General features: G+C 33.7%; 2 protein-coding genes across 5 annotated transcripts; both read right to left on the bottom strand.

Moving 5' to 3' along the window:
* Positions 1-205: 205 nt before the first annotated feature.
* Positions 206-5,398, bottom strand: LOC135846526 (uncharacterized). Of its 3 annotated transcripts, XM_065365672.1 has the most exons (10): positions 5,109-5,398; positions 4,660-4,776; positions 4,347-4,402; positions 4,174-4,270; positions 3,956-4,105; positions 3,668-3,886; positions 3,373-3,595; positions 3,197-3,299; positions 1,333-1,484; positions 206-1,128 (listed from the first exon to the last, which is right to left on the bottom strand). In XM_065365672.1, the coding sequence occupies exons 4-10, from the start codon at positions 4,246-4,248 to the stop codon at positions 1,037-1,039; spliced, it is 1,014 nt and encodes a 337-aa protein (XP_065221744.1). In that variant the 5' UTR covers positions 4,249-4,270; positions 4,347-4,402; positions 4,660-4,776; positions 5,109-5,398; the 3' UTR covers positions 206-1,036. The 3 variants fall into 3 exon arrangements, with proteins under 3 accessions (XP_065221744.1, XP_065221745.1, XP_065221746.1); XM_065365673.1 differs by lacking the exon at positions 4,660-4,776; XM_065365674.1 differs by lacking the exons at positions 4,660-4,776; positions 5,109-5,398 and adding an exon at positions 4,612-4,631.
* A 328-nt stretch (positions 5,399-5,726) lies between these two features.
* LOC135846522 (glycine dehydrogenase (decarboxylating), mitochondrial) lies at positions 5,727-13,481 on the bottom strand. Of its 2 annotated transcripts, none has more exons than XM_065365657.1 (19): positions 13,145-13,481; positions 12,947-13,025; positions 10,195-10,330; positions 9,901-10,065; positions 9,580-9,805; positions 9,023-9,219; positions 8,706-8,908; positions 8,495-8,634; positions 8,316-8,402; positions 8,019-8,192; positions 7,744-7,928; positions 7,428-7,632; positions 7,220-7,336; positions 6,979-7,124; positions 6,733-6,877; positions 6,442-6,649; positions 6,238-6,345; positions 6,010-6,155; positions 5,727-5,934 (listed from the first exon to the last, which is right to left on the bottom strand). In XM_065365657.1, exons 1-19 carry the CDS (start codon positions 13,343-13,345, stop codon positions 5,824-5,826), a joined length of 2,979 nt encoding a protein of 992 aa, XP_065221729.1. In that variant the 5' UTR covers positions 13,346-13,481; the 3' UTR covers positions 5,727-5,823. The 2 variants fall into 2 exon arrangements, with proteins under 2 accessions (XP_065221729.1, XP_065221730.1); XM_065365658.1 differs by having other exon boundaries at positions 12,947-13,046; positions 13,145-13,253.
* Positions 13,482-16,410: the final 2,929 nt, after the last annotated feature.

The following is a 16,410-nucleotide window of genomic DNA, read 5'->3' as shown; positions in this document are numbered from 1 at the left end:
ATCCGAAAAAGACGTGAACACCCAAAATAAACATGCCGGTCGATCAGTGTTACCAATTGGGAAAAGTTTAACTGTAACCACGCGTCATTATGCAAATTCGGGCGGAAATCCGTTACGAAAAATTACGCGAAGAGAAAGTAGTGACCGTCATAATTAGTTAATTTAATTACGAGTACCCAATACTATATACGAACAGAAATACAAAAATGTTTAACCATTTGTATTTACACAGAGAAAAGAAAAAAACCGATATCACATTTTTATACAAATTTACAGTAGAAGCTCACCTTAAACAGGGGCCCAGAATACAAGCAATCGAATGTGGAAGCAAAAAATCTATGCCTTCCTGTCACTTTACTGATACATGAAAAATCAAAAAAAAAACTAAATAAAATAAAACAATCGAACAGAAAAAGAAAAACAAAGTAAAGGAAGTCACGAAAGCACCCGATGATGTACCGTGGTAATGTAACAATAATATGTATACCCAATCGCTTATATTCTTCACAAAAATCACCACTTAATACAAAAAATTAAGCGTATTAAAAATTACAAAGAAAAAAAATCATTCAAAAACAAACAAAAAAAAACAGCACTGTTACATTATAAGAAAAAACGTATAATAAGCTCTTCCAACAGAAAAAAAATGGTAGTGTGCGTTCTAAGGTATTAAATTTTTGGTCAACTATTCCATTCCGTTATTACAATCGTACGAAAAAATGACTCGGTTACTAAACTGTAGGTATATAGGTTTCATTGAGCATTTTTGAAAATCAGCAGGTATTTCATTCAAATTGAACACAAGTATTGATGAATGTAGCGTAGTACAACTCGGTCTATAGACGAGCTCTATCTCTGTCAAGTAGATCTTCTTTTTTGTCGACATTTTCCCATACTCAATGGTTCGTTTATAAAGACCGACGTACTTAGAAAAAAATTGTTGAAATGAAACCTTTAAAATGGTAGATAAAAATGAACAAAACAAAAAAAAAGAGAACATGAATTGATATGAACGCGTTCTGAGAGAAGATTACGATCACGTCAACTCGCTGTATTCTGTCCATCCGTGATTAGGGGCACCTAGTCTTAGGATACCGACTGTTTTATCTTTAGAAGCGGTAATAAGATCTGCAGAATTTGAATTAAGGATTATACAGCATGAATATAATATTAATTAATTTTACAAGATTGTCGATATTAAAAGTCGAAAATAAATTAAATGAACGTGAATTTGATGATTGTATCAATTAACAATCGTTGTAGATTTCATTTTTTAATAAAACGACATAAAAATTTGATGCTACGAGATGAAAAAATCGAATAAAAGGATACATTCGTCATACGGTGATATATCTAAATCTTGAATATCGCCCTTGTGCGAGTAAACTTCACCAAGGTATTCGTGATGGTCAGGATATCTTCGGTAACGTCTTAATTTGCCATCTTCGCAGGCTGAATATAATATACTACCGTTGGACGTATACCTGAAATTACATTAATTAGCATACATGGTAAAAAAAAAAAAAAAAAAAAAAAAAAGGTTTGTGAAGTCTCATTGCGTGTCAAAAAATAGAATAAAAATCAATCAATTGTCAATATTCCGAAGGATTTTTTTCGAACCTGCAGTTCGTTAAAAGGGATTTTCTGGTGGCTGGTGAGAAACCACTGAACCAGTTTCAAAAACATACGACCAGTTAGAACCGGATAAATAACAGAAAATATTGATTTAAGCGTACTAGGTTCATTTCATACTCGATATTCTCCAAAAAAAAAAAAAAAAGGAGCTTTAAGTAATAACCAAAAAAGTGACAGAACGTGAGCAAAGCATTTTAATGGAGAAAAAAATGAGCAAAAAACGAAAACTTTTCAAATTGAGCTGATTTTAAATTTAATGGCAATTTCCAGCAACAAAGTGAGATTTTTACAATTTCTAGCAAAAATGCCAATTTTTGGTAAAAAGCAAGGCTTTTGAATAATTTTAGAAAAAAAGTGAATTTTTTGGCATTTTTTTAAAATAGTGTTTGGGATTATTTGCAAAAAAAAAATGATACCTAATTTTTAGCCTTTCTGATGAAAAAAAATGAATTCATTTTTAATTTTTGAAAAAAGTGAGAAACGTTGACTTTTTTTGGCAAAAGCAAGACTTTTTGTAATTATTGGTAAAAAATGATATTTTTCGCAATTTTTGGCAATGAAGTATTACTTTTGGAAAATTTTGGAAAAAAATAAGGCATTTGAGAATTTTTTGCAAAAACTGACAATTTTTAAGAATTTTAATAGAGCGAGAATTTTTGGTAATTATTGACAAAAAAATAATACTTTTTGCAATTTTTGGCCCAAACTTTTTTGTTTTGGTGAAAAACGAGATTTTTTGATTATTTTTGGTAAAGATGTGTTTTTCAGCAATTTTGTTGAAAAGTGAGAATTTTTGTCAATTTTTGAAAAACAACTAGATTTTGACAATTTTAGCAAAAAGCAGGAGTTTTGGTAATTATTGCTAAAAAAATTCTATTTCTTCGCAATCTTTGTCGAAATAATGAGACTTTTTCATTTTTTAGCTATTTCTGGCAACAATCATTTTGGAATTTTTTACAAAAATTTTATAATTTTCAGCATTTTTCAATAGGAAACGACACTTTTTGGGAATTTAAACGGAGAGCAAGATTTTTGCCATTTTTAGTAGAAAGTGAGACTTTGACAACTTCATGTCTGTAATCTTGTTTTTAAAAAAGATAATTTTTATCAATTTTTGCCTTTTGGAAAACAGATGGATTTAGGTAATTTTTGCCAAAAACAGAACATTGGCAAAAAAAAATTTTTTGCAAGATTTGTCAAAAAAAATTAGATTTTTTTTGTTAGTGAAAAGACGAGACTATTTGGCAATTTCTGAGGAAAAAAGCGATGCCAAAAGATGATTTTTCCAAAAAAAAAATTGTAACTTTTTGAACTTTTTTGTCAAAAATGATAATTTTCCGGCATTTTTCATTAGAAAACGAGTTTTTTTTGACAATTTTTTTTTTTTTAAAGAGCAAGATTTTTTTGCTATTTTTGATAGAATAAGTATATACGCGTCCTAAGCGTAGTTCATTTTTCTCATTTTATGGCACTTCGCGAAGAAGCTACTCATACAAATCCATTCAGAAATCATTCGGATTTCGAAACATTCGATTCAACGAGCTAATTATCGAATACTAACCGTAATTTCCAAATAGGACTATCGTTATTATCGCGTAAAATTTCTTTCACGCCCATATCTGGAACGTACGCACTGATTTTATCACCGCCGCACATTAAAAGACCTATTACGAACAGAATAATTCACCTTTTAGATAATATTACGAACAAAGTACACCTTCGTCGAAACAACCTTACTGTAAAATCCATCTTCGGCGCACTGGTTGAATAATTCGGGCGTAGCGCAGATAGCATTGACGTGATTTTGATTAGCATTGAACGAATGCAGTACTCTGCCATTTACGCTCGTAACATTGCACGTTCCGTCTGTGTCGGCGGTCAATATAGGACTCTGGTGACCGTAGGTCCACGGCCAACTAGGATGTAAGAACATAACGTCGCGGATGGTAGAAGTATGTATCTGAAATAGGCGACGAAATGAGATACCGAAGAACTACCAACGAATGGAATATGGTACGATTACGATACTCACATCGTACAAAAAATCTACTGGTAACGGCATCCTGAGATCTAGTAAGGTTAATCCTTTACCATTGACGGTAACGCAGGCAGCTATACTGGGGCAGATCGGATCGGTCGCTACACCGGCTCGATCTCGACCACTGAACGCACAGTTATCGTAAGCTAACAATTGCTCTCCTCTTTCGACGTCCACCACAGCTAATCTTTTCGATGTGGTAGCAGCGAGAATCTGTCGACAAGTTTCATTATGTTGTTATTCATCGAGTCAGTGAACAGCATCGAAGAACTAGTTGTTTACCTTTGAGCCATCGATAGTGAACCTCACAGCGTTTATATTTTTGGCTAGAGTCATCGTGGTAATTTGGTAAGACATGAGAAGTTCGCTTCTCAGCGCTGTATATAAATTAACTTTGCCATCGCAAGCTCCAGAACAGAATAAATATCGATCCTAAAACGTAAAATTGCACGTTGTGAAAGTGTCGATTGAAGTTTAATCGTGTCATTTGGTATACTAACTCTAGGGCTGAACGCGACACCTCGGACGCCTCCTTGATGATATTTCAAAAATTTCGGCGTCCCTTCTTCTTGCATTTCGAATTCTTTTTTTGAAAATCTACAACACATTGAATCGTATTACGAGATACAATTATTTCTCAAAACGTACTTATCAATGTGAATAAATGTTATACCTTCAAAAAACGAACGAAAAACCTGAGCGAAACGTAATTTACAATATTCTCATAGCCTGAAACAAATAAAAAGAAAAAGAAATAAGATCACGAGCAATTTAATTGATTTATCGAAGTATTAAGATATAATTTTTAATCCTGCCATGATGAAGCATTCTGGAAAAATTCATCTCAAGCAAAAGAAACTGATTCGAAATATTTTTCAAAAAAAAAATGAAAAAAATTAAGCAACATATTCCAATACAGGATTAAAAACCATACGTACAAAAATATGCTAGAATATTAAATTATCTTATAAGTAACAAGAAACCACCGTCAAGTCCAACTTCGATAGCACTCCGAACTCGTAATCAAATAATAATTAAACTTGCAGATAAAATTTACTAAAACAAACTGCATTTTCGCTCATTCAAAATCGTAATGGGGAAACCTAGACACACAAAAAGTACACATATACAACATACAACGATTACAATAACCAAACTAATAATATATCACATCAAGGTAACTGAAAAAATTACTACAAATATCTACAAATGTGAACGATTTACGTTTCAAAATTCAACATATCGAAATGAAAAGAGTTATGGATACATCTGTGACGTATTAAATTATTATCAATCTACAGTTTCCAAATCCGAACCCATCATGTACCTTGTTCGATTTTCCGAACAGTACTTAAAGATTTATAAACGATGAAACATGAAACGTAACAAGCATCGTAGATATGTTTAAAACATTTAAAATTTATAAAAATTATACCTTTCAGTGACAACCAAGTTCATCAGCTGTTACAGTACAAATGTAGGTTATTTCTTCATCATAACTGTTGGCCAATCGTCAATTATGTTATACTCATTTCCATCTCGTGAATTTTAGAAAAAGACTACTCCTTTGGAAAACGATTACAACTGATACTGAATTTTATTTCGTAGGTTTCAAAACGTTCGATTTTAATTTGAAAATTGATTTAAAAATAAAATATACGACGAATTATTTTTCTTTTGACTTTTCTATATCACTTTACTTTTGACATAAATAAAACGAAAACTGATAGCAATTATCGGAAAATCAGTGTGACCAGGAAAAATAAACAAAAATTGGTATACGAATTTTCACTCGTTTGTAATTACCGGTAATTACGTAATATTTACAAAAATGGTTGGAATTTGATTTCTTTTCCTAAATTTTTTTCAAAAAAATTATTTTTCTCACTTTCTCACTTGAATGTTGAATTTTTGACCTTATAGTTTGGTTTAGAGATTTTGAAAGTAAAAGTAACGACCTAATGGGTAACGCTTTATGCTTCGAATTTATTTTTTCAGCGATTTAGCATGAATGAGAAGTTTGAACTTGAAGAAACAGAAAAAAGTTCAATGATTATGACACTGAATGAAAAATGTAATATAAAAATAATTTTATATAAACACACAATCAAAAAGAAATAATACTCGTTGCAAAAGCAATAAATGCATTTTCAGTTGTACTCAGTCATAGGAGGACACGAACACACGATATTTTTATCACCATATACATCATCAGCTCTGGCAACGGTAGGCCATATTTTCGACTGAGGTTTAACGAAAGGCTACAAACAAATGCCAATTAGTTTACGCAACCTTATTTTTCTTTCAAATAAATTAGTCTGCTGTGTAATATTTACCAATGGAAAAACTGCACGTTGTCTAGAATACGGTTTGTTCCATTCTCCAAATGTGATCTGTCGCAACGAATGGGGAGCATTTTTCAATAAATTATTATTTTTATCAGCTTTATTATTCTCAATTTCAGCTATTTCTTCTCGTATACCTGAAAATGAACGTAATTTATAAACGAAATTCAGAATGAACACTACAAAAGTATAAGCTGAGATATTTTGCTAAATACTAACTGATTAAAGATTCGCAAAATCTATCTAGTTCATCTTTATCTTCAGATTCGGTAGGTTCTACCATTAATGTACCAGCTACCGGCCAAGAAACCGTAGGAGCATGGAAACCTGAAAGAATGAAATAAAACCAGTTACTATTTTATCGTTCATAAAAATAATGATAATCACAAGTTCTGCGTGTCGTAAATTAAATTCAGAACTCACCGTAATCCATTAATCTTTTAGCGATATCAACAACTTCCACATTGGCAGTATTTTTAAATTCTCTTACATCTAAAATGAACTCATGAGCTACTAATCCTTTAGAACTCGTGTATAATATTTTATAATGCGGCTGTAGTCGTTTACATAAATAATTAGCGTTCAAAATGGCAATCTCTGAAGCTTTCTTCAAACCTTTGAAACCCATTAACTGTTCACATCGAATCATCCGTGTTAAGTATTGTAACATGCAAATAATTTGTGTAATTTGAATAATGATTTTAACTTGATTACTTTAATATAAGCCCAAGATATAGGTAAAATAGACGCAGAACCGAAAGGAGCAGCGCTAATTGTAGGCAATACGTTATTATTTTCTCTCCAGTTCTCCGAAACTAATATAGGATGGCTAGGTAAATACGGGGCCAGATGAAGTTTCCTAAATAAAAAACATATGATTTTTTTTTTATTATAAGACCGTTAAGTAGGTAATTATTTAAATACTTAGTCCTTCGATAATATGGATTTTTTTTTTCTTACACAGCGACAGGTCCAACTCCAGGGCCACCTCCTCCATGAGGAATACAAAATGTTTTATGAAGATTTAAATGAGAAACATCTGAGCCGTAGTCTCCAGGTCGACATAGTCCTACTTGAGCGTTCATATTTGCACCATCCAAATAAACCTAAAAAAAAAAAAAAAAAAAAAAAAAAAATGTTTTACTTAGCTATATAAAATATTAGTTATTATTTTTATGAAAATCATTCCATAGCTGATTACTTGTCCTCCATGAGCGTGAATTAAATCACAAATTTCCACGATACTTTCATCAAAAATTCCATTAGTCGATGGATACGTGATCATGATACAAGATAATTTATCGCTGTATTTTTCCACCTGTATAGGAATTATTTCGTAATTGCAGTTGGAATATAATAATCAAACATTCAAAATGGAGATAGGAAAGTACACTACGTTTGTATCCAACCTTTGATTTCAAATCGTCGATATCAATTGCACCATTTTGATTAGACACAAGCACCGGTTCGATTTCCATTCCTGCCATTTTAGCTGAAGCTGGATTTGTGCCATGGGCTGAAATAGGAATCAGGCAAATGTTACGATGTTCTTCTCCTCTTGAGCGATGATACGATTGAATGGCGCATAATCCGGCGTATTCTCCTTGAGCTCCACTGAAACGTATGAATTCATTCGAATTGAATTACATATAATCAGCTGCAGATAAGTCTTGAAAAATATAAAATTGAATTGATTCAAATACAAATGCGACCAGGTATAGGTACCTATTTGGTTGCAAAGAAACTCGATCGTAACCGGTAATGGAGCACAAATCTTGTTCTAATTCTTCGAATAGATCGGAATATCCTTGAGCTTGTTCTCTGGGTACAAAAGGATGAATATTTGTAAATCCTGGTAAACTGCATAGCATCATCTCAGTTGTTCCGTTCAGTTTCATGGTACAAGAGCCCTGTGAATAGGTAATCGAACATTATAATCATCGTCTTATTTGTATGGTACGTTTGAATTAAATAGCTTAATAAGCGTGGGAGATGCTAACCAATGGTATCATCGAATGGACCAGCGAGACATCTTTATTTTCTAGCATTTTAATGAAGCGATTGAGTTTAGTTTCAGAGTGATGACTGTGAAATACTGGCTGAGTTAAAAATTCTCCTTTTCTGGCAAATTTTGAATTCAACAACATTCCCTGCGAATCGACATCGCCAAGTATCTGGAAAAATAGTAATAAGTTTTTTAATACCTATCTTAAATTGAAAAATTCCAATAATTATACCTAATTCAGCACACATAGGTATTTATTCAGAAAAAAAATGGGTCTGAGGTAGGTACCTACTTCCGGATTTAATGGTTTTGCTTCGAAAATACTCAAAATATCGTTGACATCTTGAACAGTAACAGTTTCATCGAGTGATACGCCAATCTACAAAATATCAGCAAAATGATTAAGAAAGTAATATTTTAATACTATTTGAGAATTGAATACAAAATATACGAGATAGGTTTAAAACCAACCGAATTATCGGAGAAAAATCTCAAATTAACTCCTTTCTCATTAGCTCGTTTCGGCACAACAGAAGATGAATTTTTCGGATAAATTTTCAACGTGTCGAAAAAGTATTCATTTTTTACAACGTGTCCAGCTTCCTTTAAACCTTCATATAAGAATAAAATTAAATCAATATTGGAAACAACATTCGTTTAATGAGAAATTTGCCTTATATACCTTTGTTTAAAGCAGACGTCAGAAAATTTACTCGATTAGCTATTTTCCGTAATCCTTCCGGCCCGTGGTAAATTGCAAATAAAGTAGACATATTGGCCAATAGAGCCTGAGCTGTGCATATATTGCTAGTAGCTTTATCTCTTTTGATGTGCTGCTCACGTGTCTGCAATGTGAGACGATATGCTACTTGTCCATCAGCGTCCCTGCGAACAAATTCGTCACGATTACGAACATAAAATTATGTAGGAAGCTATTGCACATTATTTCATTTGGCCAATTAATTTTTTTAATTGAAGAATTCAGGTATTTATACATACTTGGTAATTCCGGCCATTCTTCCCGGCATCAATCTCATCAGCGATTTTTTGCAGGCGAAGAAAGCAGCGTGAGGTCCTCCATACCCCAATGGTACTCCAAATCGTTGACACGAGCCTAAGGCTACGTCTACGTCAAACTCGCCGGGAGGTTTTAGAACGCACAGTGCCAATAAATCTGTGATACAGGCTGCAAATGACTGCGAAAAAATCATTAATGTTGTTAAATATTGATCCATTGAGTTTGTCCAGGTGCCTGGAAGCAGAGGAAGAGAAGGGACCAGCGTGCATGTTGCCTTGTTTGAAAGATTTTTTTGGAGGGAGAGGGGCCTCAAAACGACCTGGTGAAAATTTCATTCCCTTGGCTCAATTTTCGCTACTTCTCAAAGGTCCCAATTGACCTAGAAAAATGTCAGGAAATTCAGAAAGGTAATTTTTGAAAAAATGAGGAAATATTTGAGGTGATTTTGGCCCTTTAACTCTTCATCGTTGGTGGGAGGGAAGGGGGAAGGGAGGGAGCAAAAAATTAGGCTCCATTGTTAAATATTAGACCTACTTACGCCAGATTTATGAGCTCTGCTGACCACTTCGCTGAAATCAAAAATATCACCGTTTGTGTCTGGATATTGGAATATCACTCCGCAGTAATTCTTATTGCTGAAATCTTCTTTCCAAATATCTCCAACGACTACATTCAAGTCCAAAGATTGCGCCCTTGTTTTCACGATGCTTATGGTTTGCGGATGTAAAGCATCCGATAAGAAAACATTTGTTTTGTGATTTTTCCTGCAATAATACCACAATGTGAGTGAAAAATTTACGAACTCTCTTAATATTATTCATAATTAGTTGAGCCAACAGCGACCTTCTCATTTGCCAACCTGTAAAATAAAGTCATAGCTTCAGCAGCTGCGGTCCCTTCATCTAACAACGAAGCGTTTGCTACGTCCAATCCACTCAGTTCGATGATCATGGTTTGAAAGTTGAATAGATTTTCCAGACGACCTTGAGCAATCTCGCATTGATAAGGTGTATATTGAGTTGTCCTATTGGGATGATAAACAGAAATACGAGATCAGAAAAAACATGTAGATAAGAGTATAAGTACGAGATGCGAGCTTTTTTTTCAAAGTAAGTACGTAGGTATATATTTGTAGGTGAATCAAGGCACTAACCATCCTGGATTTTCAAAAACATTTCGAAGAATTGGTGTTGGTACGTAACAATTATAATATCCCATTCCAATGTAGCTTCTCCATATTTCATTTTTTTCAGCAATTTTTTTACCTTTTTCAATCAGTTCAGGTTCACCTGCGAAAAATAAATAAGAGATTTTGAGTACCTAAATGCATTTATCATATAGGTACCTATTGAAGCTCACAACAGAATTAACCAAAATCCAACTTTGGAAGGGGATTTTTAATTCAATTTTTTTTGAGCCAAGTACTCGAAATTGAAGTAGAGGAAGGGGGTGGCATTTTTTTCGAAATCAGTCAATATAATTTTTCAAGTTCAAATTTATTTTTTTACAAGTTGAAAAATCATAAATTTTCAAAAAATTCCGAGCGATTTGAAGTTGCTGGAGAGAGGCCAACTTTTGCAAAAGGCTCTAGATCGGTCTAAAAATGATGTCAATCGATTGAGGTGGTCAACTTGAGGGCTTAAGAGAAGTTTCTGACAACTTTTTACCCAAAATTGACGATTCTGGAATTTTTCGAAAATTTGAGATTTTTCAACTTGTAAAAAAAATACTATTTTCAACTCGTTACCTCGGATTTTTGATTCACCGTTTCCAATCGATTTGGAATGCCGAACATACATATGATAAGATTAAATTTTCAGTTGGCAAAGTTGATTATAACGCCTTCTGGAGCGATTTAAAGTTGCTGGAGAAAAGTCAACTTTTACTGTTGGCTCCAGATTGCCTGGAAAATTGTACCAATCGATGGGGGGGGGGGGAGGGTGACTTTAGTATACAAACCCCAGTTTCAGATTTCTATATCAACGCTTGATAGGTATTTGTAGAAAGTTGAAGGTACCAATTACAAATAGACTATTTTCACAATTTTCAAAAGTTTGTCAAAAAGCGAAAAATTAACTTCGGCAGCTGAAAATTAGTTTTTCGGCGAGCCAAAAATTTCAGCTCGATCGATGTTGACGAGTTGTGAAGGTTTTTTTGGAAGACCTCCGCATAACTAAAATTTCAAGTCCTAAAGGTCATTTATTTTTTGGATTTTTCACAAATTTTTGAACATTAAAAAAATAAAAAAGCTGCTTTAAGGACAATTTTTAAACTTTTCACAGAAATTCATTTTTTTTTTTAGCAAAATGAACCAATTTGAATGATATACTACTAGTTTTGAGCCATTCTGGAGCCTCCAGCGATTTTTCATTTTTTTCCAGAAACTTCAAATCACTCTAAAAAGTCCAAAAATGAACCTCAGGATTTCTATAACGTTTACTTGTTGGGCATCTGTATAGTCATACTTTCTTTGAAAATTCGATATATTACAATTTTCTGTAGGTAATTAACAAATTAGTAAAAAAAATCACTTTTTATCTGACGACACTCCTGGAATTTTGCGGTAACCATATAAAAAAGTTGAGAGGGTACGTGCCCAATAAGCATCAACCAATGTTATAGATCCCAAAAATGTTTATTTTTAGCCCCTCCAGAGCAATTTGAATTTTCCGAAAAAAATTGAAAAAATGGCTGAAGGCTTTAGGTTGACTCAAAACTAGTAGTTTGAATGTGAGAGAGTTGAATTGATAGACTGATTAACATAGGTTCACTTCGCTCAAAAAATTTTTATTTCATGAAAAATTTCAAAAGTCGACCTTAAAACTAGTAATGGAAAACTGAAACCAAAATTAAAACATTTGAAACTGAAACCGAAACTAAAACTGAAACTGAAATGAAGAGATTGAAATTAAAATTGAAATTGAAACTAAAATCTGAAAACTGAAACTGAAAAAAGCAAAACTGATTTTTGATACCTAAGTTTATTTTATCAATAAATTTCCAAAATTTTACGAATTTGATGAGAAAAGAGTGGAATTAAAACTAAAACTATAGAAAAAAATTGAAACTGAAATGAAGAAACTAAAACTGAAATGAGCCAAACTGAAACTTGAAAAAGAAAACTGATTTTTGGTAGGTCTAGGTAGTTTATATTCTTTCTAATAAATTTCCAAAAATACATTATTACGAATTTGATGGGAAAGAGTGAAACTAACGAACTGAAACTGAAAAAACAGTAAAAAACTGAAACTGAAATGAAGATATTGAAATTTACCTAAATGAGCAAAATTGAAACTGAAATGCAAAAGTTTTGCCATCACTGCTTAAACAGCTTTTTTTTTTAATTTTCAAAAATGAACTTTAGGGCATGAAATTTTGGTTACAGGAGTTTTAGAAGAATTGCTTTTTCGACCTAGCTGAGTTTCATTTTAATCGGAGAATTTCAGTTCAAAAAGCTCTTTTGTCAGAAACTATTTTCCATTATCTAGGTTTTTTCTGAGTTTAATTAAACTTTCAGAATTAGAAATTTAATGAGTTATCAATTGCAGGTAGGTTCTTACTCGTAGTATAATTTAATCTTATCAATAAAAGTGAAGAAAATGACGTGATATAGAGTTCGTGTGGGGTATTAATATTATGTAAAACGATACTCTTTCAACGGTTCGTCGCGCGATAAACTTCAAGTAAGAAAGGTCAAGATTCCATTTTACATGTGATATCTTCGCCATATCTACATATTACCGCTTTTAATTTGTAGTGAAAAGTAATTCAAAGCAACAAATTTTACGTAAGTGAGTACCTACGTTTGCTTTGCTATGATAATTTTTTTAATGAAAAATAAGTAGGTACTTATAGGTAAATAGCTGCGTAGGTAGGTATAAAGGTACTTATAACTACATACTTACTTAAGGCTTCATCTAGATTTAGGCTTGCATTCAATTGAATATTTTTTGGCACTACATCGTCGCATAACTGAGTTGTCGTCTAAATATTTCCAAAAAACAGCTTACAATTGAAAAATTGAAACACAAATATACACTAGGGACTTATGTGCTTTTTATAAGTAGGTATAGAATGGATAGGTAATCAGGAAATTTTTTTACCTTATATCCGATGCTTTTCAGCATAGATTTTTCAGCCTGTTCATCGGGTCCAATGTGTCTATCAGAGAAGTTTTCTTTACTAAGATAATGATCGACATTTGAACTGAACTCACGAATATTTCCAGAACTGACACAAAACCGCTTATAATAATTTTTAGCGAATAAAAAATACGCACGTTTGTTCAAAGTTTGTTTCAACATGATGAATATGTTACTTGACTTGTTTGTTATAGAGATACAACTGCTTCAAATGAATCAATATTCGTTAATCAGAAAAAATAAATTAGGCAAGCGTGTTTGTATAATCATTCAGCTAGTTATCAAACTATCCCATACCTACTTACACGTTTAGTACTCTGATTACGAGCTACGTTTTGTGGCACGCCTGTAATGCCTGGCGAGATAACCCTAACCTATGTACTGGTTTTAAACAGTGTCTGTCACAAACACTGGCTTTAAACAGTGTCTGCCAACAAACACTACTTTTAAACAGTGTCTGTCACAAACACTGGTTTCAAACAGTGTCTGACTCAAACACTGGATTTAAACAGTATCTGTCTCAAACACTGGTTTTAAACAGTGTCCGTCTCAAACACTGGTCCTAAACCAGAGTGTGAAAACAACCATTGATTGAACTGTTTCAAACACTGGTCCTAATCCTCGGTGTGAAGACACGCTGTTTGAAAACTGTGTCTGTCCCAAACACTGGCTTTAAACAGCATCTGTCACAACCACTGGTTTCAAACAGTATCTGTTTCAAACACCGGCTTTAAACAGGGTCTGACACGAACACAGCTTTTAAACATTGTCTGTCCCAAACACTGCTTTTAAACAGTGTCAGTCACAAGCACTGGTTTTAAACAGAGTCTGTCAAATATACACTGGTTTTGAACAGTGTCTGTCACAAGTCACAAACACTGGTTTTAAACAGAGTCTGTTTCAACACTGGTCCTAAACCAGGGTGTGAAAACAACCACTGATTGAAAACAGTGTCTGTTTCAAACACTGGTCCTAAACCTGAGTGTGAAGGCACACACTGAATGAAGACAGTGTTTGTTTCAAACACGGGTTTTAAACAGTGTCTGTCTCAAAAACTGGTTTTAAAATAGTGTCTGTCTTAAACACTGGTTTTAAACAGTGTCTGTCACAAACACTGATTTTGAACTGTGTCTGTCACAAAACACTGGCTTTAAACAGTGTCTGTCACAAACACTGGTTTCAAACAGTATCTGTCACAAACACCGGTTTTGAAAATTGTCAATCACAAACACTGGCTTTAAACAGTGTCTGCCAACAAACACTACTTTTAAACAGTGTCTGTCAGAAACACTGGTTTTAAACAGTGTCTTTCCCAAACACTGCTTTTAAACAGTGTCAGTCACAAACACTACTTTTAAACAGTGTCAGTCACAAACACTGCTTTTGAACAGTGTCATTCACAAACACTGGTTTTAAATTTTAAACAGTGTCTGTCACAACACTGCTTTTGAACAGTGTCTGTAACAATCGCTGGTTTTAAACAATGTCTGTCTCAAACACTGGTTTTAAGCAGCGTCAGTCACAAACACTGGTTTTAAATAGTGTCTGTCACAAACACTGATTTTGAAGAGTGTCTGTCACAAACACTGATTTTGAAGAGTGTCTGTCACAAACACTGATTTTGAACAGTGTCAGTCACAAACACTGCTTTTGAACAGTGTCATTCACAAACACTGGTTTTAAACAGTGTCTGTCACAACACTGCTTTTGAACAGTGTCTGTCACAAACACTGATTTTGAACTGTGTCTGTCACAAAACACTGGCTTTAAACAGTGTCTGTCTCAAAAACTGGTTTTAAAATAGTGTCTGTCTTAAACACTGGTTTTAAACAGTGTCTGTCACAAACACTGATTTTGAACTGTGTCTGTCACAAAACACTGGCTTTAAACAGTGTCTGTCACGAACACTGGTTTCAAACAGTATCTGTCACAAACAACGGTTTTGAAAATTGTCTATCACAAACACTACTTTTAAACAGTGTCTGTCACAAACACTGGTTTTAAACAGTGTCTGTCACAAACACTGATTTTGAACTGTGTCTGTCACAAACACTGCTTTTAAACAGTGCCTGTCCCAAACACTGCTTTTAAACAGTGTCAGTCACAAACACTGCTTTTGAACAGTGTCATTCACAAACACTGGTTTTAAACAGTGTCTTTCACAACACTGGTTTTGAAAATTGTCTGTAACAATCACTGGTTTTAAACAATGTCTGTCTCAAACACTGGTTTTAAGCAGCGTCAGTCACAAACACTGGTTTTAAATAGTGTCTGTCACAAACACTGATTTTGAAGAGTGTCTGTGACAAACACTGATTTTGAAGAGTGTCTGTCACAAACACTGATTTTGAACAGTGTCAGTCACAAACACTGCTTTTGAACAGTGTCATTCACAAACACTGGTTTTAAACAGTGTCTGTCACAACACTGCTTTTGAACAGTGTCTGTCACAAACACTGATTTTGAACTGTGTCTGTCACAAAACACTGGCTTTAAACAGTATCTGCCAAAAAACACTACTTTTAAACAGTGTCTGTCACAAACACTGGTTTCAAACAGTGTCTGTCTCAAACACTGGTTTCAAACAGTGTCTGTCTCAAACACTGGATTTAAACAGGGTCTGACACAAACACTGCTTTTAAACAGTGTCTGTCCCAAACACTGCTTTTAAACAGTGTCAGTCACAAACACTGCTTTTGAACAGTGGCATTCACAAACACTGGTTTTAGACAGTGTCTGTCACAACACTGGTTTTGAAAATTGTCTGTAACAAACACTGGTTTTAAGCAGCGTCAGTCACAAACACTGGTTTTAAATAGTGTCTGTCACAAACACTGATTTTGAACAGTGTCTGTCACAAACACTGGTTTTAAACAGTGTCTGCCAACAAACACTACTTTCAAACAGTGTCTGTCACAAACACTGGTTTCAAACAGTGTCTGATTCAAACACTGGTTTTAAGCAGCGTCAGTCACAAACACTGGTTTTAAATAGTGTCTGTCATAAACACTGATTTTGAACAGTGTTTGTCACAAACACTGGCTTTAAACAGTGTCTGATTCAAACACTGGTTTCAATCAGTGTCTGTCTGAAACACTGGCTTTAAACAGGGTCTTACACAAACACCGGTTTTGAAAATTGTCTGTCACAAACACTGCTTTTAAACAGTGTCAGTCACAAACACTGGTTTTAAAGAGTGTCTGTCTCAAACACTGGTTTTTAACAGT

This window comes from Planococcus citri, chromosome 5 (assembly GCF_950023065.1).
Source record: "Planococcus citri chromosome 5, ihPlaCitr1.1, whole genome shotgun sequence".
NCBI classification, from domain to species: Eukaryota; Metazoa; Arthropoda; class Insecta; order Hemiptera; family Pseudococcidae; genus Planococcus; species Planococcus citri.
The sequence above is the reverse complement of the archived record's forward strand: the minus strand, read 5'-3'. Positions and strand labels throughout refer to the sequence as shown.